This window comes from Eublepharis macularius, chromosome 1, assembly GCF_028583425.1.
Source record: "Eublepharis macularius isolate TG4126 chromosome 1, MPM_Emac_v1.0, whole genome shotgun sequence".
NCBI lineage: Eukaryota > Metazoa > Chordata > Lepidosauria > Squamata > Eublepharidae > Eublepharis > Eublepharis macularius.
Genome location: NC_072790.1, coordinates 223,155,537 through 223,176,112, shown reverse-complemented (window position 1 = coordinate 223,176,112; position 20,576 = coordinate 223,155,537). Strand labels below are relative to the sequence as shown.

At 44.4% G+C, this 20,576-nt stretch overlaps 1 protein-coding gene across 1 annotated transcript in view; it reads left to right on the top strand.

Annotated features, from left to right (window-relative positions):
* Positions 1-19,748, top strand: part of LOC129344895 (nuclear GTPase SLIP-GC-like) — a 63,074-nt gene extending 43,326 nt beyond the window's left edge. The window contains exons 9-20 of the mRNA XM_055001813.1: positions 3,456-3,631; positions 3,917-3,935; positions 4,715-4,804; positions 6,199-6,307; positions 7,306-7,439; positions 7,739-7,903; positions 9,857-10,014; positions 10,205-10,343; positions 11,367-11,475; positions 16,184-16,320; positions 16,894-16,984; positions 19,025-19,748. Of these exons, the coding sequence (XP_054857788.1) occupies positions 3,456-3,631; positions 3,917-3,935; positions 4,715-4,804; positions 6,199-6,307; positions 7,306-7,439; positions 7,739-7,903; positions 9,857-10,014; positions 10,205-10,343; positions 11,367-11,475; positions 16,184-16,320; positions 16,894-16,984; positions 19,025-19,086 (1,389 nt within the window). The 3' untranslated portion in view covers positions 19,087-19,748. The remainder of the gene's footprint in view (positions 1-3,455; positions 3,632-3,916; positions 3,936-4,714; positions 4,805-6,198; positions 6,308-7,305; positions 7,440-7,738; positions 7,904-9,856; positions 10,015-10,204; positions 10,344-11,366; positions 11,476-16,183; positions 16,321-16,893; positions 16,985-19,024) is intronic.
* Positions 19,749-20,576: the final 828 nt, after the last annotated feature.

Sequence of the window (20,576 nt, the reverse complement as noted above, 5' to 3'; positions counted from 1 at the left end):
GGGCAGCAAGGAAGGTTCTGCAAAATTTCAAAAGTTCACAGTGCAGATGTTTGGCAGCAGGCAGTCTTCCCAAACCTTCCTGTTCTCCTGGCGGAGCACCACCTTGTGGTGTGTAACAAATATAAACTACTTGCAAAGGCTGAATTTACACAAAAAACCCCACCCCAAAATAAACAAACAAAAAACCCACATAGAGTACCACTGTATAACATAACAGAATTAAAAAAAAATCAAAGAGAAATTCCTTGTTTTGGAAGAGAACAAACTAATGTTTAAGGAAAGATGGAACACACACTTTTAAAATATAGTAAATTACCTTATAGATCCAGAGGAGTTAGCCGTGTTAGTCTGTAGTAGCAAAATCAAAAAGAGTCCAGTAGCACCTTTAAGACTAACCAATTTTATTGTAGCATAAGCTTTCGAGAATCAAGTTCTCTTCGTCAGATGCCTGATCAAAACTGGGCAGATACAGAAGAGGAGGGGAGAAGAGAGAGAGGAGGAAGAAGGGGACATATATCACAAGGGGACAGAATGCAATTAGCGTGGAGGCAATCAAAACATTCCTTTGCTTGGAAATGTAAACATCTCCTTTTGGTGTGCAGTCAGTTTGCCGTATTAGTTTGTAGCAGTGAAAGTATCCAATTCCTATGTAGTATAAGCCTTCAATAACCACAACTCTCCCTGCCAGCTGCACCCCTCCTCTTCTGTATCTGCCCAGTTTCGATCAGGCATCTGACAAAGAGAACTTGATTCTCGAAAGCTTATGCTACAATAAAATTGGTTAGTCTTAAAGGTGCTACTGGACTCTTTTTGATTAAATTACCTTATGTGGCTGTACTAATGAGATGAAGAGTTCATTTGCAAAATGGTTAGTTTAGCTGAAAAGGGAACTCAGAGGAGAGAATCCTTCTTCTCTGCCCTTTTTGCCAGTATCCGGGCATATAGGAAAAGATTGATTAAACTGAACCGTTTTGATATGAGCTTGAATGTGATGCACACAGCTATAATAATTGTAGTCACTAAAGTCACAAATTTAAAGCTACGGGCTCTCTTATATGGAGGGATGGGGGAGATTTCCAGAGGCCAGTGTTGCTGGTTAGAAAGAAGAAAAATGCAAAAGAGAAGTAAATTAGTGCAGACTTGGACAAAAAATCCAGACTTTAATATGAAGATTGTAAAACTGCTGTTCCTTTTAAAAAAGAGCCTAGAGTGACTCATATATAGCATCACAAATTCTATAAAACTAGCAACAAAGCCTGTTGTGGGGAAAAAAATACAACAGGCTCTTCAAAGAGCAGGGCAGGTGGGCAAAGCATTGCTGCCTCCACCATGCCCCGATCCAGTTGAGGGGAGTGCTGGGCAGCTGGGCCTGGCATTCCCCCTCCACCGCACCCTGATCTGAGTGGGGAGAGGGCAGGGTGGCTGGGCCTGACATTGCCCCTTCCCCAGTGCCCTGGTCAGGGCCAGGGAAGGGCAGCAGTGCCAGCTGATTGTGGCGAGGAACGACTGGGAGGTAGTCCATCCCTCCTGCTGCCTCCTCGCCCCTATTGGGCTGTGGAGGGATTGGCAGGCAGGCGGGCCTTTCCTTCCACTGGCTGATCCTGGCCTGATTCTGGCCACTTCAGAGTCCAGGAGCACTGCCAGAGGTGGGGGACGGAAAGGGCCCTGGAGCGCTCCTGCACCCAGCAGCTGCCTGATTTGCCCCTAGGGTTGCCAGGCCCCCTCAAACTCCCATCGGGGGACAGGGGCCTGGCACTTATCTTTGGGGAGGGGGGGGTGCATGCGCGCCCCCACAGGCATGATGACATCACTTCAGGAGTGACATCATTGCGCAGCCCCTGGGTAGGCCCAGAAATGGGCTATTCTACTGCGGATTGGGTCTGTTTTTGAGGTGCTGCAGAGCGCAGGAGCATTCCTGCACTCTGCAGCACCTCAAAATGGACCTGATCCATGGTAGAGTGGGCCTGGAGCACAGGAGCGTGCCTGCGCTCCACAGCTGCTCAAAAATGGATACAATCCATGCCAAAGTGGGCCCGTTGTGGGCGCTGCGGAATGCAGGCGCGTTCCTGCACTCCACAGAGCCTCAAAATGGGCCCGAACCACAGCAGAATGGGCCCATTTTGGGTGCTGCTTTGGGGAGTGGGGTGTGTGCGCATGCAGAGCACGTGTGCATGTCCCCACAGGCGTGATGATGTCACTTCAGGAGTGACATCATCGCGCAGCCTGTGGGCAGGACTGGAAATGGGCTGTTCTGCCGTGGATTGAGCCCATTTTTGAGGCGCTGCGGAGCGTAGGAGCATTCCTGTGCTCCGCAGCACCTCAAAATGGGCCCAATCCACAGCAGAATGGGCCCATTTTGGGGCGCTGCAGAGCACAGGAGCACTCCTGCGCTCTGCAGCTGCTGAAAATGGGCATGGTTTGCCATGGATTGGGGTCGTTTTGAGCGCTGCAGAGCGTAGGAGCACTCCCGTGCTCCACAGTGGTCCCAATCTGGGCCAAAACTGTCCCAGTCCCAGCAGCTGGAGTGCATGGGAGCGGGCCATGCCACGGGGGAGCATGCAAGGAAGGTGTGCGCCCCCTGCTGCTCAGGTAAGTAGGGGCAGGGTGTGGGGAGTGGGGGCGGGGGATCCCTACTCGCCCCCCCCCTTCAGGCTGAATCAGGCAGCTGTAGAGCTCAGGAGTGCTGCCTGCGGGTGGGGGCAAAAGGTGCCCTGGAGCACTCCTGTGTTCTGCAGTGGGTTGAATTGGGCCTGCTTTGGGCTGAAATCATCCTACTGCAGCATGCAGGAGTGCCACAGGTCTGGAGGACAGGTCTACCCATCTTGCAAAGCTATGATAGTAGACCTGGCTTCCACAGGTCTGGAGACCAGGTCTAACCACCTTGCAACACTCTGGTAAGTACACTGGGCCCCCAAGAGGACAGGTAACAGATAGACCTAGGCTCTGCAGGTCCAGAGGCCAGATCTACTTGCCTTGCAAAGCTGTGGACAGTACACCTGTTCTCCGAGGGGATGGATGCCAGGACTACCCACTTCATTTTAGTTTGCTGGTATGGTGGAGGCCACTGTGCCAGTATGGAGGAGGCCATGTTTTGTGGCCACAGAAGAATTCATGTATGAGGAGGCGAAATAATAAAATTGGAAGCAGTCCTATTCTGAGTCAAAGCTAACTATCAAACCATCTAGTGTGTTGGCAGCAGTAGGGCATGGAGTTATTTCCTAGTCATTGCCTATTAGCTGGAGATGTTGTATTGAAAGCATCTCTTTAATGATGGATCAAATATGCTGTTTTCTGTCTCTGTTCACTTCAAATGAAAAATTACCATCTTTCAGTCAAAACTGTGGAGATTTCTTTCCAAAGGCCTCTGAGTTTGACCAAGGTTTACAGAACTAAGATGCAGGACTGACTGCTGAGAGTTCATTATCTAATGCTATGCATTTCCTATTTTTAAATAGAGTATTAATATATGTTCAGTCGTCTGGATTATCAGTGACATTGAGCGCGTTAACGGAGAGAAGGTCCAAGCCAGGTTACTGAACGACAGCATCACGGCCTTCCGTGCAGGGAACTGTGTTGACTTTGCTATGGTGGTCACCAAATCAGATAACATTAAACTTGAAGAATACAGAAGGTACTTATAAAGATCCTTGTTGCCAAAATTTTGAGTATCACAATGCACACCTCTCCACCAAAACATGAAAAGGAGTCCATATTGAATTTAATATCCCAGAATTGTAATTTAAATTACCCACATCAGAAAACTGTAACTTCTTATTCTCATATATGTGAATTTCCTTTCAACTGTAACTTGAATGCTGAGCTCATTGTGTATTTTTAGTTTAGGGTGATTTCTTTCTGTTACAAATCTTTTGAAATTAATTTATTATGCTAATCTAAGTAAATCTCTTCTTTCCAGGGAAAGAAAAAATAAAAATGTAAGTATAACTTCTGAAATCTTGTACTATAATGTTGTTTCAAACTCTTCCATGACAAAAGTTTCATATCAGCAAGTTTCTGCTCTTACTGGTAATATTAAAATAGAGCTGAGCTAAGTTTTATTTATGGCCCATTCCTAAAAACAATGACTACTGCTCAGCAAGTCTAAAGGACAGAGCTTGTGTATGTTACTGGGCTGAGTGCAAATTAAAAAAGAAAAGAGACTATCGTCCTCTTCTGTATCAGTTCCTTGTGGAAGAGTGAAATGCTAGAATGAAAAACAAAATTGGAAACACAAACTTAAATTTAATTATTCATCTTCTCCCATGTTGCTTTATTAATATTTTTCTAAGCAGAGGCAATTTCATGCATTCTCTAAGTTCTTGTTCCAATATGCAGTTTCAGGAATGGACTGGGAAGTGAAAATCACCCTGTGGCAAGCCAAGCTGAGTGGTCTCTGCAATGTAACAAGGGCTGGTGCTCAGCAGTACCAACAATGGTAATTAACTCGCCCAGTGTTTTCTCCCACAAATTGGCAGCAATGTGGGAGGAGACATTTAGTGAGCTGCCATCTATTGCCATTGTCAGCGAAGGATCTAAGGCAAATAACCACTGAGGCATTGTCAGAACTGCTGGATCTTGGCTGTGCTTGATCCTGGTCTTCAGTGGCCATTTGAGGAGATTTCCCAGTCCACCTGTGAGCAGTTTAAGGGTATGGGTTAGGGCCAGATACAGAGCTGGGCACTACATGTGATTCTGCTGACCTTTCCAAACTCAGGGTCCCGTTGAGAATGAGCATGATGCCATTTTAGAGAGGAACCAAGATGTGAGGAGCAAGAAGGAGAGAAGCATTAAGGAGAAGCTGCAGGTAAGGTGCCCCACACCCCAAGTCCTCATAGCTCCCACAAATATTTGGATTTCTGTACTGAACAATTTCCATATGGCTTATTAGAGAAAGAAATTTCTGTAACTTCTTTGTTATGAACTGATCATCACCTGCTGAGGTTTACGTTAATCTCAGGAGAACTCAGAACTTGTGCAGTGTTGTGGGACCAGTTGAGATTTGTGGAACCACTTAAGATCTTATTGACGCCTGAGTTGCTTTCTGATATTTTGAGACAAACTTGGAAGTGGTGATCAAATATTGGTGAGGGCACACTTCTGTAGCTCCTTTGTGGCAGTGATGGTGTTGAATATTTGGCTTTGTCATATGGATGGCCCATCAGCAGCAGAAAGTATATTATGACTGAGGACCCACAGGCCCATTCCTTTGCTCTGGGAGACAAAGTGCTCATCCACGAGTATATGTGCCACAGAGTTGGGGATGACCCCTTGCAAAGGCCCTTTGTGGTCACTGTCATGATGAGTCCCCTTACCTATGAGGTTAAATGCAGGCCTAGAGCATGGGACAGGTAGCAACTGTGTAGGGTAAACCTCCTGAAACAATGGCATGACTTCATTCCAGGCTTCTCTAGTGTTTGGTTTAATTTCTTGGCTGAAATCAAACCGAAGTATATCTAAGAACATCTCTTCAAATCTCACCCACTTCACTCTCCTCATTGTGCTGTTCCCCCCTCCCTAAAATTTTGTGATTCATAAAATCATTAAAACAGTCTATTTTTTTGTGATACTAAAAATTCAAATATGCTGATAATTTGTAATTCAGTTAATAAATGAAATGAAAAGTTGAACATCGATATACTGTTTACCCCAAATGTACTGTGCTGGGCTATGTTTAAAAAACCCCACGGTCCTGTCAGATGCAGAGTTGGTTATGATCCTTTCTAACAGAAGCTAAATTGACTATTGCTGCTAAGTGGGAAAAGCCAGAATCCCGATTGATAAATGAATGGATTCATTGTGTGGTATTCTTCTTGAATAAACCAACATACAATCAGAGGACTCAAAGAATTTTTCTGGTTCTAATAAGTTCATGAAAGTTACGGCAATGTTCATAATGTTTTAGAATGACAAAGCTAGAGAAAGAACCTCTCCATATGTTTTAATGAGCTGTTACAAGCAATTGACAATATTTTTTCTTTGTATCCTAATTGGCATATGTTATATTTTAAAACTGAAACTTAAAAAAGCAAATAGAGAAAACAAAACCTCCATATTGAAAGTGCCAAAGTAGAGGAACATCTTGTCACAAGAAGGGAGGGAATCTGTTATTCCTTTCTACAGGATCTGTTGTGGGTGCTGTAGTAAAATAGGAAAAGAGGGAGCATTTTTGTAAAAAATCTTCCCATTTGTGTCTTTCAGAAAAAATTGCCACCTGATTCAGAAGTCTTTAACAAAGAGGACAAATTGGTTTATACAGTCAGTGCCCAAGAGTTCTGGGAGCCAAAGCACCTCAAACAAGGAGAAACAGGTAATAAAGGCCCTGGGAAATCCATGAAACCATCTCAGAAATGAGTTATCACAGCTGCCTTGTATTTAGTCAGATAATTGGTCCATCAAGATCAGTATTGTCTATTCTGACTGACAACAGCTTTCTAGGGGCTCAGCCTGAGGTCTTTCACATAATTTTCAATTCAATCCCTTCAACTGGTGATGCCAGGGATTGATCATGGGACCTTCTGCATGCAAAGGCTCTGTGGCTCTGCCACTGAGCCATGCCTATCTCCTGGTAGCTGTGTTCTCTATGGACACTGGGAAAAAGTAAAAAAAAATTAAAAAGTGAACTTTCTTACATTCCTCAGTGAGTTTTGATCTAATGTTGGGGAGAAGCCCAAGTAGATTCAAAATAAAATATACTAGGACTCCATAAGAACATACCGTAAGAAGTGCCCTGCTGGGTCAGACCAGCATCCTGTGTCAATTAACCCTTTACGCACCTCTCCAGTTCTGCAGTATGTGTCACTCACAGAGTGATTCCTCACACATTGGATAATGCACTTCCAATCCTCTTTATAGATCATTTGGAACGGATTTTCTTGTGTTCGGAACAAAAAATCCACCTCAAACAATTGATAAAGTGCATTGAAAGTGCATTATCCAACGTGTGCGGAATCAGCCACTTTGCTGTTTCTATTCTGACACAAACAGGGCATGGAAACCAAGGCCTTCCCCTGATGTTGCCTCCTAGCACTGGAATCCAGAGGTCTACTGTAATCATCCCTGGAAATAATCTGTCAAGGGTAATTTGAAGCTGACATGAATTAGAAGTACCACCATCTACTTTATCTGACCACAAGGCCTCTGAGATGTGTGAATTTATAGAATCAGATTGAAAGCAATCTCAATTTTTATATTACTTAAGTTTGTTACAATTTGAAGGAAGATTTTAAAGGGGAGCATTTTCCTGTTGAAAGTTTTTTAGAAGACTGTTTCTTACTGTTTGCTTGTCTTACTTTTTTAATATCACAGAGATACCAGAGCTGAGGGCGTACATCAGGAGACTCTATCTGAAGGAGAAGCAGAAACTGGTGAAAAATTATGTGACTGAAGTGTTGAGCATTCACAAGCTGGCTAAGAATTATGGTTCCATGCCACAGCTTGAGGTATGAACATAGAGCTGCTAGAGTCAGAAAATGTACAACCAGTTAGAATTAACCAGCTAAGAGTCCAAGAGTCCTGCAATCACATTTTGCCTGGTGAATTCAAGTAATTTCATAAAATTCAGCCACGGTCTCTTTGATTCCATAGTTTCCTTTATCCACAGTCTTCCCGGCTCTCAGGTCTTTTGTTTCTCTTGTCTATCCTTTCCATCAACTCTGTACAGCTGAATTCTCTTTGAGAGAAGTGCACCACTCTTAATTAATCAATACCTTGGTAATATGGCTTTTCGTTGCTCCTGTAGGATCAAATGTTTCAGAAAAGTGGTGTGGAAGAATTGATGACGAAGGATATTGACTCTTTGGAGAAGAACCTTGAAATATGTTTTGACAAGATAAAACAAACCTTCCCTAGGGATGTGGACCATGCCAGAAGGAACTACAAGCAAATTGCTTTAAACTTACTCACAGTAGGGAAAACTCACTGTTCACTGTATCATTTGATAAACTTCCATTGTGAGCTGTAGCAACTAAAACTGGGCCCATACCCTTTGTGTTCGGGGTCTGAGGCACAGCCCCTGGCCTTGCCGGGAGGAAGCAATGGGAGGCAGCCAGGAGACAGCTGTCCTGCCGCCCCAGCTGGCATCCAGGGCCAGAATCTGCCTATGCCAGGGGAAAGGGGCAAAGGTCCAAAGCCTCAGAGGGCTAGAAGGGGCAGGGAGAGGCCAGCTAGTCCCACCCTCCAGGGGGAGGATAGGGGGCTAAGCAGAGCAGAGGGAGAGGGCAAAGGCAGGGGGAATAGGGACCCAGCAGTGGCGCAAACAGAGCCCTTACCAGCCAAGGAGAAGAAGCAGCCACAACAGCTCAGAGCCATGCCCCAACCTACACCTCAGCTAGCAGACAATAACCTGGCTCAGGAGAGGCCAGGAGCAAAGCCCCTCCAGGTGAAGCTGCTGGAGGCACTCTGCTCTTAAAGCTGGGCAGCCAGCCAAGGGGCCGCAGCTGGGCCTGCCTTCAGCAACCAGCTCAGCCAGAGAGGCCTGGCAGCCAGCCAACAAGACACAGCTGTTGCTGGTCTATGCAGCCAAACCAGCTACCCCAGCTGCAATGGCTTGAGGCAGCCCAGAACAATGCTGGGAGGCCAAGGAGGGGTGTGGCCTGGCAGGTAGAGCCTGCAAGGAGGGTGGGGTGGAGAGAGGAAGTCCTATAAAGGATGGCTTGGAAGCGCGCTTGGGTGGTGGGTTTGAGTAGGAGTAATGGAGTGGAGTTGGAGCAGAGAAGAGCGAGAGCAAAGGCAAGGAGGAGAGTGGATGGAGGAGGAGATGGCAGAGATCAAAGGGGGTGAGTGGCTCAGGTTGAGCAGACCAGCGAGTGGATTGAGAGGGAGTCTGGGTGATGTATACTGCCCCTCCTTCCACAGAGCAGGGTCCTGCAGCATCCCTGGCTCCCCTTTGATGTCAGGAGCAGACTGCCCGGCACCCTGCCCAGCGGCGGCCGCGGCAAGCCCTGACACTTTGAAATTTGGGAATGCTTACAGAACACTGAACTTTAATTTGCTCTCTGTCCAGTCTTAAGGCAGAATGATTACAAATTTATTGCATTAGTCCTAGAAAGTTACTGAAATGAGGAAAGTTAAGTTTTATCATTCCTAATGGACATGCTCAATAGTAAAGAACTACCCAAATGACATAAAATTTACTGGTTCGGATCCAAAACAGCATTTCTACAGGGTCAAAGGTGCGATACCGTTTTCCTGCTTCTCTAATTCCCTCTGCCCTCCAGCAACGCCAAGTGCTCCTCAAAATTCTGGCTGCTACAGGAGGGGGAAATCTCACTGCATGGGCAGAAATCTTTGTGCCTGTGGAAATGCTGTTCTGGATCCAAACAATACTGTGTGGAAGAACAGAATATTCTGCCAGATTTGATCCCTTACTGTTCTTATTGACATTTAGGAAGAAAGTATGATATTAATACCCTGATCTCACTAGATATACCATGTATGGGTGGAAGCAGTCTTTGGTATGCTTGTACCTAATAAGATAAGAAATGCACGTGCAGTTATCTGCTGTATGTCTCATTTCTCTCTGATCCAGCTGGTGGTGCTTCAGCTACCTGGGGACCCTTACATCTCTCAGCTGTTCAGGGATAGGATGCTGTTTTTCAGCGCCATCACCAGAGATAGCACAAGAATAACTAGCTGGTTCTTAGTGCTTAGTAAATACTGAGCAGTCAGATTGCCTTGCTGCTGTTACCAACAGTATGTTTGAAAGCTGCAAATACCTTCTCTTCGTATTTTAATTTATATGTCCACTTCCTTTGTCTTTCCTTGAATGCATTGTCTGCTGCCATCTTTAGCACTGTTTTTATTAATAAGCAGCAATTAACAGTGGCCTTAACTGGCTTCATTAACACCCTGCTTCCAGAAAGCTGAAGGATACAGAGGTTATCACAGGACCCTGAAAGCGGTGTGCTTGAAGGATGGTGTCTATGCCTCTAAGAGTTTTGCACGCATTGATTTCAATGAAAGCCTTGCCAAGCCCATCTATGATGAAATTGGGGTCATGTTTGAAAACATCTTCAGGTAAGAGAATCTCCTGCCTCTTCTGTATATTAGGATATTGTGTGAATGACATTCTGTCCCACTACCTGATATGTGTGGCTCTTCTATAACTTCCACCCTGATACAGCATCTCCCCATTTGCTGAACTTCAGAATGTGAGATGATGAAGTATACAACTGTGTTCTTAATGCTAAACCTGCTATTCAAACAGGTCCCAAAATGTTACCAGATCCAGTCTGTGGTCTCACCTGGAAATGTTTAAAAATTGTGTGATGATCAAAATACGCCAAATTGGAAAAGACAACAGCCTGCCAAATGATAATAGCCAGAGTGAAATTTTCCTTCAAGAAGTAAGTTCATATTGAGATGGAAAATACAGGTTATTAACAGGGGGAACAAAACAAGGAAGAAAGCATTACAATCTCTTTATGCATTCCCCCAAATATATTTGTAAATTAGATAAATGGGTATTTTATTTTCTTATTCTTTAAACAAGAGTGCTAAAAGGTGCTTAGACTTTACTACTTCAAAGGGGAGGCTTGTTCCTAACCTAAAGGTGGGACCTGGAGTTCTCCTGGAATTATAATTGATCTCCAGGCTACACAGATTAGTTCCCCTGGAGGAAATGGCAGCTTCAGAGGGCAAACTTTGTAGTATGCCCTAGAGTCTAGGAGGAACAGAAGTGCTAGAGGTGATACCACCTCACTGCTGAGCTCCCTTGCCTCCCCAAGCACCATCCCCAAATCTCCAGGAATTTCCTAAGCCAGAGTTGGCAACCCTATAGAAGGCAATTCCAGTGGCTGTAGAGTAGGAGCCTAAGAACCCTTACACTGTGCCCAGACAAGAAGGGGACAAGAAAAGTCCAAACAGTGCCTGGAAAGTCTTTGAAGAGTAAGAATAAGAGTAGATTGGGTTAATGCGTAGTTTATGTTTAATTGTTGTAATTTTAATAAAGCAGCCCATTTTAGAACCCAAATACTGTGTCTGCCTTTCATTCCTACTGAGGGAGCAATAAGAATAAGAGTAGATTGGGTTAATGAAGGGGGAAGGGTGAGGAAGATAATAGTCTTCGAGCTTTCGCCCTGTGGTGAAAGAAACTCAGTTTAACTCCAAATGGGTAGCCATTATGGTTGCCAAGTTTTAAACTGGTCCCTCCAGCTGTCTCATGAATATCAGTTTGATTAACAGCCAATACCAGGTGATGCCCTTCCCATGGAAAAACTTCTGCTGCATATTAAAGGGACAAGACATCCCCACCCACCCTCCACCCAGTCATTTGGCAAGCCTAGTAGTTTGATTAAGCTTGGTTTAAGAAGATCATTTCTGTGATAAAGGAACTGAGAAATTCCAGAACTTTAAATTGTTTTGTACAGACAAATGTAATCCTGCAAAAGCTAGAAAAAGAGATTCTCCAGAGGAAGTCACATATCTACCAGAGTCTTTGTGCGTCTATTCAAAGTGATCTGAAGCCCCACTATAAAAGTAAGATATTTTTCATGGAGTTGCTGTAGATGGAATTTGGATTTTTTAAAAAAAATTGTAAGGACTTAGCCTTAATGCTAGTCTATAGAGAGAGGTCTTTGAGTTTTCTGGGTGTGTTTTCTACTGGCCTCATTTCTGGGGAGGCGGAAAGGCTGTGCCTGCACTCAACTACCCATCAGCTACAGACCATTGGGTGGGCATCACTCCCGGCACATCTCCTCACAGGGATTTTGTATTCTTACTGTAAGGGTTTATGTTCCATATTATAAGGTTTGCCTCAGAAGCAACAATGATATGAGTGATGCTGTATCAAATAACATTATGCTTTGCTCAGATGTTAATGCCTTCACATTCTTAATGCTAGTATAATTATTTCTTTTTTTAGAAGGGAGGGCTGTGGCTTTCTCCATTGCATTAACCCCTGACAGCCAACAGTTCATAATCAAATGATTGCGGATTTTGTAGTCAATTGTTTTCCAGTTCAATCCTATGCAAAGTTATTCCAGTCGAAGCCCACTGATATGAATAGATTTAGATTGGAGCAAATTTGCACAGGATTGAACTGTTAGTTAATTGGTTAACTATATTAGAAATAGTTTATTAGAAATAGTTATATTTCATTTGGTAGGAGAGTTACTTAGAAATGTTTTCCCCGACACGCAGTAATTAATCTTCAGGCAATCAGATTGTAGAAAAGATAGAACTTATAATTTATTGAGGTAGATTCTATTCATGGCAATATCTTGGAGAAGAAAGAGTCCTAGTTTAAGGAGTCACTTTCCCTGTAAATACCATGGCCAGATAGTCTGGCGACAAGGCTGCAGGTGGGTCTGTGGATGGCAGGAGCTCTGAGAACTACATCCTTCTTCTTTAGAAGGCCATGAAGCAAGAAAAAGAAATCTCCCAAGAGAGACAGAGGAGTCAGGAGGTGTTCCTGCCCTAGACAAAGAGATGCAGCTTACAATCAAGAGAGTTACACATACACAGATCCAGAGGAGTTAGCCATATTAGTCTGTAGTAGCAAAATCAAAAAGAGTCCACTAGCACCTTTAAGACTAACCAACTTTATTGTAGCATAAGCTTTCGAGAATCACAGTTCTCTTCGTCAGATGCATGGAGGGCAAGAAGAAATTGGTCAGATATAGAGGAGGAGAGGGGAGGGAGGAGTAGATGCAGTCAGGAGCTTCTGCTATGGAGATCAGTTTGCTTCTGTTAAGGAAATCAGTTACTTCTGATAATGAGATAACCATTCATAGTCCCTATTCAATCCCAGCCTAACTGAGTCAAATTTACATATGAATTCCAATTCAGCAGCTTCTCGCTGGATTTTGTTTTTGAAAGGTTTCTGTTGAACTACAGTGAACTTTAAGTCCTTGATGGAATGTTCTGGTAGATTGAAGTGTTCTCCCACTGGTTTCTGGATGTTGCCATTTTTAATGTCAGATTTGTGTCCATTTATTCTTTTGTGCAGAGGTTGGCTGGTTTGTCCAATGTACAGAGCAGATGGACATTGTTGGCACATGAGGGCATATATCACATTGGAGGATGAGCAGTTGTAAGAGCCAGAGACAGTGTAGTTGATGCCATTGGGTCCTGTAATTGTATTTCCTGGGTAGATATAAGGGCAGAGCTGGCATCTGGGTCTGTTGCAGGGCCTGTTCTGGTGACTCTGTTAGCCGATTCATGATTGTAAGTGAGAAGTCGTTTCAGGTTGGGGGGCTGTCTGTAGGCATGGAGAGGTCTTCCACCCAGGGCTTCTGAGAGAGAGGCATCATTTTCAAGGATGGGTTGTAGCTCACTGATGATATGTTGGATGGGTTTGAGCTGGGAACTATAGGTGACAACCAGTGGTGTTCTGTTGTTAGTTCCTTTAGGTTTGTCCTGGAGCAGGCTGTTTCTGGGTACTAGTCTGGCCCTGTTGATTTGTTTCCTCACTTCATTTGGTGGGTACTGTAGTCCCAAAAATGCTTGTTGTAAATCTCTTAAGTGGGAGTCCTGATCAAGAGCATTGGAGCAGATACGATTGTAATGTAAGGCTTGGCTGTAGACAATTGACCGAGTGGTATGTTTAGGGTGGTAGCTGGAGGCATGTAGATATGAGTGTGGGTTTCCGGTATAAGGTGGTATTTATCCATCCATTATGTAGTTGTACAGTGGTGTCCAGGAAGTGTACCTGTTGTGTAGAGTGGTCCAGGCTCAGGTTGATAGTAGGGTGAAAGTTGTTGAAGTCCTGATGAAATCTCTCAAGGGCTTCCTTCCCATGGGTCCAAATGATGAAGATGTCATCCAAGTTACAATTTTTAACAATTTTTTTAACAATTTTTTTTAAACAATTAAAACTGAATGATCAGTGAAGGCAAGCATAGAATTGTAGTTAAGAGGGTGGAACTGAGACTGAGGCTGGGAGTAAGCCTGTACTTAAACGTGCATGAGTAAACATGCCTAGATTGTATTGCAAGCTGTAAAGCAGGAAGTCCCCCGTGGAAGTCATGTCTCTTTAAGAAACTCACCAGATGTCCTCAGGAAAGACATTCTTTGTTTGACTTTGGACCTGCAATACAAGAATGAGAATGATGACCCACCTTATGGGACTTTGAGGATTATTAAGATCATACATCAGTCAAGATGGAAGTGATGCCGGTTGGGAAGGTGGAGATTTTGAAGGATATTTTGCTCCCTGCTTTCAGTGGGGTTCAACTGACTCTCGCAGACTCAGTTAAGAGCTAAGGAGAGATGCTGGATCGAGCACTACTACTAGAGAAGCAAGTTAATGCAGTTGCAAAAAAGGACTTCTCACAACTCAAGCTAGCCTGGAAGATGTTCCCCTACCTTAACACAGCTGATAATTAAAAAAAATCATAAATTTCATAGTGTAGGATCCAATGTTGCAACAGGTTCTCTGAATTCCCAGCTTTCATTTTTTTAAAAAGTAAGTCTCTAGCCCCTTCCATTGCGGAGATAAGCCTTTTCCCTTCTATCTCCCAAGCGAAGAGCTACAGACTTGCTTTTAAAACAAACAAACAAACAAAAGCTGGGGATTCAGAGAATCAGCTGCATTTATCATTGCAACGTTGTCATAATATTATAATTAGACATGGGCACGATCCGAAAAATAATCCCGATTTAGCTGATCGTGATTCCGCGGCGGTGCCGAACCCAGGTACCCGAACCTCACTGATCAAGTCCCGTTTCCGATCGAGAATCGGGAATCAGGAAGGCTGACGCGGGAGGGCGCCCCACCACCAACACTTCCCCAGACCAGAGTGACCAGGCACTAGAGTGTGTAATACTGTGTGAGCCCTCAGCCAAGGAGGTGCCCACTGATCTTGGCCCCAGAGCTAGACGGCAGCCCTGGAAGCAGAAAGAGAGAATAGGAATAGAGCCCAACCCCAGCTGCAACACTCCCCCCCAGACCTGAGCCCTCAGCCGAGGTGCCCACTGAGCTTGGCCCCAGAGCTAGGCGGCAGCCCTGGAACCAGAGGAGATAGCTCCCTATTCCCTATCCACTGAAGCCCAAAGCTAAAGCTCCCTCTCCCTCTCTCTTGCACTTTCTCTCTCCAAAAGCGGCAAGCGAGAGCTCGCCTCTGTCCCACTCCACCCGCAAGCGGAAAGTGAAACTTTGTTGCGCAGCACATGGCTATTTATAAAGCCTGGGTCTGCTACGCAGGAGGGCTGTGTTTGGCCGTAAGAGCTGCCTCTCAGGCTTTGCAGGGATGAGATTTGAGTGCCCATGGCTACAGAAGAACACCCCCTTCCCCCGCCCTCCCCTCTCTTCTCCCAAATGGACGAGACGGGTGCGTGCTTTTCTGGCTGCTCCGTGGTTGGAAGGAAGCCCTGCTGATCAAGGAAAGCTGGGCTTCCATTCGCATTTCCAGGGCGATAGAAGGAGGGCAAACAGCTCCAGCATTCCCCAGAATCCGTTTCCTCGGGGCTCCGTTCCCTCGGGAACAGATGGCTGGCGCCAGACTGTCTGCAGACTGCGATCCCGAACGTAAACTGATCGATCCGATCAAGACCCGATAGAGCGCCCCACCCGACCGCTGAACCGGGAGCCGTGGATGGAACCGATCAGCCCAGTCCCGATGGCGCAAACGCCAAAATCAGGGCAATTTTCAGACCGTAATTTCGATCGTGCCCATGTCTAATTATAATGACTTAATATTGTAATCATTGATGTAGCAGATTATTTCAATGTTAGGCCATTATAACATTGTGATATTGACAATTAAAAATTGACAATTAAAATGAGAATAGAAAGTGAAACCAGGAGGGGGAAGGAAGGCAGAGGGTGGAGTGGTTTGGCTCTTACAAACAACCAATCATCAGAAGTTGGGATGGAGTGGGCAGGACAAACAAAACTGAAAGAAACATTCTGCACCAGGAACAAAGGCGACTCAGAATCAGCTTTAAAGAAAAAGATTGGGGTGTGTGTGTGTGTGTGTGTGTGATGGTCTCAAAAGAACCAGGAAAAAAACGGGGAAAACAAACACAAAAAAGCTGCAGTGAAAACTGAAGGCAAAAACATGCATGTGGAAATCAGGGGATAAATCAAAGCTGTATGGGGCCAGAACTGATGAAAAAACCCACATGCCTATAATTTCATTGGCTAGAGAAGGGGGAAAATCTTGGTCCCTAGTACAATAACAACATAATCATGTCTAAGTCCTTTCAGTTTTGCTCACATCATTACTCGAACTTCCTTCCACAGTGGCCTCAGAAGTTAGGGGTCATGGAGCCTGTGGGTGGATGAAGACCATCCTCATGGAGGGCATTGAGAACGAGGTCAAGAACAAGATGTTTGAGAAGGCCAAATCCAACATGGAGAGCCAGTTCCAGGAACTGAAGGTAAGTAGTTGATGATTGTGTATGATGATAATCGCAGTCTGTCCAGAACATTTATTCTACAAGGCCTGTTGATAGGCCATTGGGAGTGTCACCACTGGAAGCTCCCTTGAACCATATGAAGCTCCAAAAATCAAATACCAGTAGGCTGGACTGGGTGGGAGGTGGAGGGTTTTTTTTTTCAAGAAATTGCCTTTTGGTTCTTCCAGTTCTTTGACTATATAATTCTGCGGTAGTTTTTGATTTTAAATGGTTTCTACTAAAAAGAAGTGTTGTGGTTGGCCATGAAAAGCTAACAGAGAGCATTTTTAAAGAGGTTTTTTTTTTCAAATGTAAAGGGTGTGGGCATTCTACTGTACCACTAACTTTTTTTGTAGATGTATTGGCTGCCATATGCTGAGGTAGACCACTGTCTACTTTGACTAGCAACAACAGTCCAAGGTCTCAGGCAGAAGGCCTTTCTGAGCTCTATCATCCTTTTAACTGGAATTGCTAAGAGACGTTCTACCATTGACTATGGTTTGCCCCTGAGGCACTGCTAACAGTTTAATATGCGGCATCCTCTGTTTCCTGCAGAGAGATATCTTGCTGAATCTGAAGGAAAACATTTCCATTGTGTTCAAGTCGGTCTTCTTGCAACAGGAACGGGTTGCTGTGCACATAGCAGGTACATATGAATGCACAAGGCAGCCGTATACAGAATCAAACCCTTGGTCTATCAGGATTAGCACTGTCTACTCGGAGTGGTAGCGTCTGTTCCAGGGTCTCAGGTCAAGGTTTTTCACATCACCTACTATCTGATACTTGTAAGTGGAGATGCCAGGGAATTAGGAATGCAAGAGTAAGGGTTAAAATACGGGATATATTTGGTCAGGAGCTGGTTAGTGTTTTCTCAACCGGACATGTTTTAGCTAGAGCAACATGGCAGCTGAGAGGAACTTACTGCAGGGCCAAATTCAGATCAAGACTGCAGTACCAGGGAGGAAGGGCCACAGCCATCTTTCTCACCTCATTTTCTGGAGCTGGAGCAGCTTGGAAGTGCTTTTGGCCTCATTCCAGGGTGTGCTGTAAATCTGAATGGCGCCCTGTGATGCAAATCCAAATGCGGCTCAGTGGTGTTTGGGTAAGGAAGTTCACTGCAGCTTTCTTATCTGTGGGGAAAGTGAGTCAGGTCAGGAGAACCCTAACCTGAATTGTGGTCAAACATATCATGTAGTTTGGCCCTTATCCAGAGATATAGACTCAAACCAGACGTGATGAAACACCTAGATTCAACTCGTGTTCTCTTACCTCAAGGTTTGTCGGGAAGTGTAGACGTCCTTGCAGCTTAAAGTTTAGCATTTACAGAGCAGCAGGGAGGGAAGTGCAGGCGTGGGGCGCCTTTCCTCCCGCTCTCAAGGTGCAGCACGGCATTTTCCCTTCCCCTCACCCGGCCTGGCCCTGCAGAGCGACGCCTGGCTGCACCGGGAGACTTTAAGCTGCAAGGACGCCTGCACTTGCCTCTCTACTGCTTTGTAAATGCTAAACTTTAAGCTGCAAGGACACCTGCACTTCTCTCCCTGCTGCTCTGTAAATGCTAAACTTTAAGCTTCAAGGACACCTACACTTCCCAACAAACCTTGAGGTAAGAGAACACGAGTTGAATCTAGGTATTTCGTCACGTTTGTTTCGGCTCATAGTTACTCTTGTGGTTTAAGAACATAAGAGTTGTCCTTCTGGATCTTGCCAAAGGTCCATCCAATCCAGCATGTAGTTTCCTGCAAAGGCCAGCCAGATGCCTCTAGGAAGCTCACATGCAGAGGATGAAGGTAAGGGGCTTCTCCTGTGCTTTATCCATCAGGGATGCTGGTTCCGAACATGGAGGTTCCATTTAGCTATCACAGCTAACACATCTTGACTGGTCCACACTCCTTCTATTTCTATTTAAAGTCAGAGCCAGTGTGATGTAGTGCTTAGAGCGTTGACTATGGTAAAACCAGGGTCATGCTGGAAGTGAGGTTGTACCATCAGAATTTTGCCTGTTTGCATACCCCTCTCCCTATATACCTTCTCCCAGTTGCTAGCACTTGCCTGGCAACCCTAGAAGTGAGGCAGGAAATTTAAATTTGAATTTCGAAAGGAGAAAGTGCTTTCACAGGAAGGGGACAGCCCTATATAAGCTGCCTTGAGCTCCATAAAGGAAGAAAGAAGAGACATGCATGGAATAAACAAGTAATTTGATTTCACTAAACAAAATACTGTTGTAAATGGGAGGGGGTGCTAATCCTTCCTTTACCTCTTGATTTTCTGCTGCAGTTCTCTAGGTTTCTCTAGGTTTCTAGGTAGAAACAAGCCGAGAGCTCAGGGGTGCAGAGGAATTGCAACAGCAGGCAGGGGAAGGGTTAGCATCTCTTCCTCACACTGCTTCCCAGCTAAAAACAGCCTTCTTGCCACTCTTAAAACAAGCAAGCAGCAATTGGAGTCTAAACATAACATGTTTGTGTGTTTAGATCTGCCCTTCAAGATCTGCTCTATTTTTCTTTAATGTTGCTTGCTTGACAATTCCAGCCTCATTTGTTAATCACATCTTCAAGCAATGAAAACCAACCCCTTATTTCACTTCTATCACTTGGCTTATGGATATTTGACCTCTGTACAGCTTTGGAAAATCTCCAGATGAAAGCTTTATTATATTAATACTTTCTCTCACTCTTTATTTTTTTTACAGATATTGAGAATGAATGCAGAAAAATCCAGGAGATCTATAACGAGTTACAAAACAATAATTAACGAGAAAAAGATTTTGTTTCTTAAAATACAGGGGTTTTTTTGCAAGCTAGTTATAGTTCACATCACAACTGGTTGGGCACTGTGTGAAACAGGATGCTGGACTAGTTGGGCCACTGGTCTGATTCAGCAAGGCTTTTCTTATGTTTTTATAACGCTATATTTCAACTTGGGTGAAGGGCCTTATAGATTATGAACCTTTGGAGGATTCATACATTTTGATATTCTTTTAAAGTTTCAGTGTAGCAGGATTAGGGGTTTGCCCAAGGACCGAGACCAGACAGATTCTTAGGAAAGAAAGGTTTATTTGCCGGCAGGCTCAGAGAGTGATATTAAAAATCACTGAATTGTCTGAGCCCCGAACAGAGGCAGCTCAGATGCTAAATACAGTTACGCTTCAGTCACATCACATGGCATGATTGTTCACTTACTATTGGTGTACTATGATTACATTTCTCTTACAGCATTGCAACTTCCTCATCAGGCTTATCTATTTGCCCCAGACAAGGTATTCTAACTAGCACAGCAGAAATATGGCTATTTGTCTTAAGTCAGCAATCTCAGCTCTATTCTGAGAACCACAAGAAGTGGGCTTCCTCTTTCTCAGACGTTTCTCAGACATTGTCTGGCTACTTTGTCAGACTATGGAATCCCTGTTATCTAGAGTTCGTCTCCCCCTTCTGCAAGAAGCACCAGTTTCTTGATTTCAAAAGGTTTATTGAAAGACTAGGCTCTGATACAAGTATCCATATTCCAAGGCCTAAAAAGGATCTTGACTGAACATAGGCATTGTTGAGAATGAGAGACAAAATGAAACTGGCAATACATCAAACCCCTTGTTCCCAGCCTCCCCCTCACAGTTCTGTATGTTGAGAACGTGGATGTGGGAAGGCTCGGGTTGTCAAGGTCTTCGGCTGAAGAGACAGATAAGAAGTATTCTCTCCCATGGAATACACGGTCAAAACAACATCTGGACCTGGAGGGAAAAAAAGCTTAACAACTACAACTTTACACATGGCGTAACTCTGGTTAAGAATACGAGTGTTAAAAGAGATCCTGACATACTTGACATTTGGAATTTACTTAAAGCAAGGATTTATCACCTTATTGTTTAACATATAAACAGTATGGCATTCATTGTCTGGATATTTTCCCATATACCTTCAGAACAGCATAATCACTTACAGCGTTTATTAATCAGCCTAACATTTATTAATCTATTAGCATTTCCATGAGCCCGGCTACATATTTCCCTCTTTTTGGCCTCGACAGTATGGCAAAAGGCCAAACAAACTGCTAATAAAGTAAGTCACCTCCCTGTAGTTTCACATATTCTCCCTCCTCCTCATCTACTGGAGAGGATTCCAGGCTATGCATCTTAATCAAGCGCACCCTTTCAGGCGACAGTGTAGTGACTGTCATTAACTGAGCCACAGGAAGGGACCCTTTGTAGAGTGTCTGGATCCCTCTCCTGAGGCCGTAACAGTGACAGC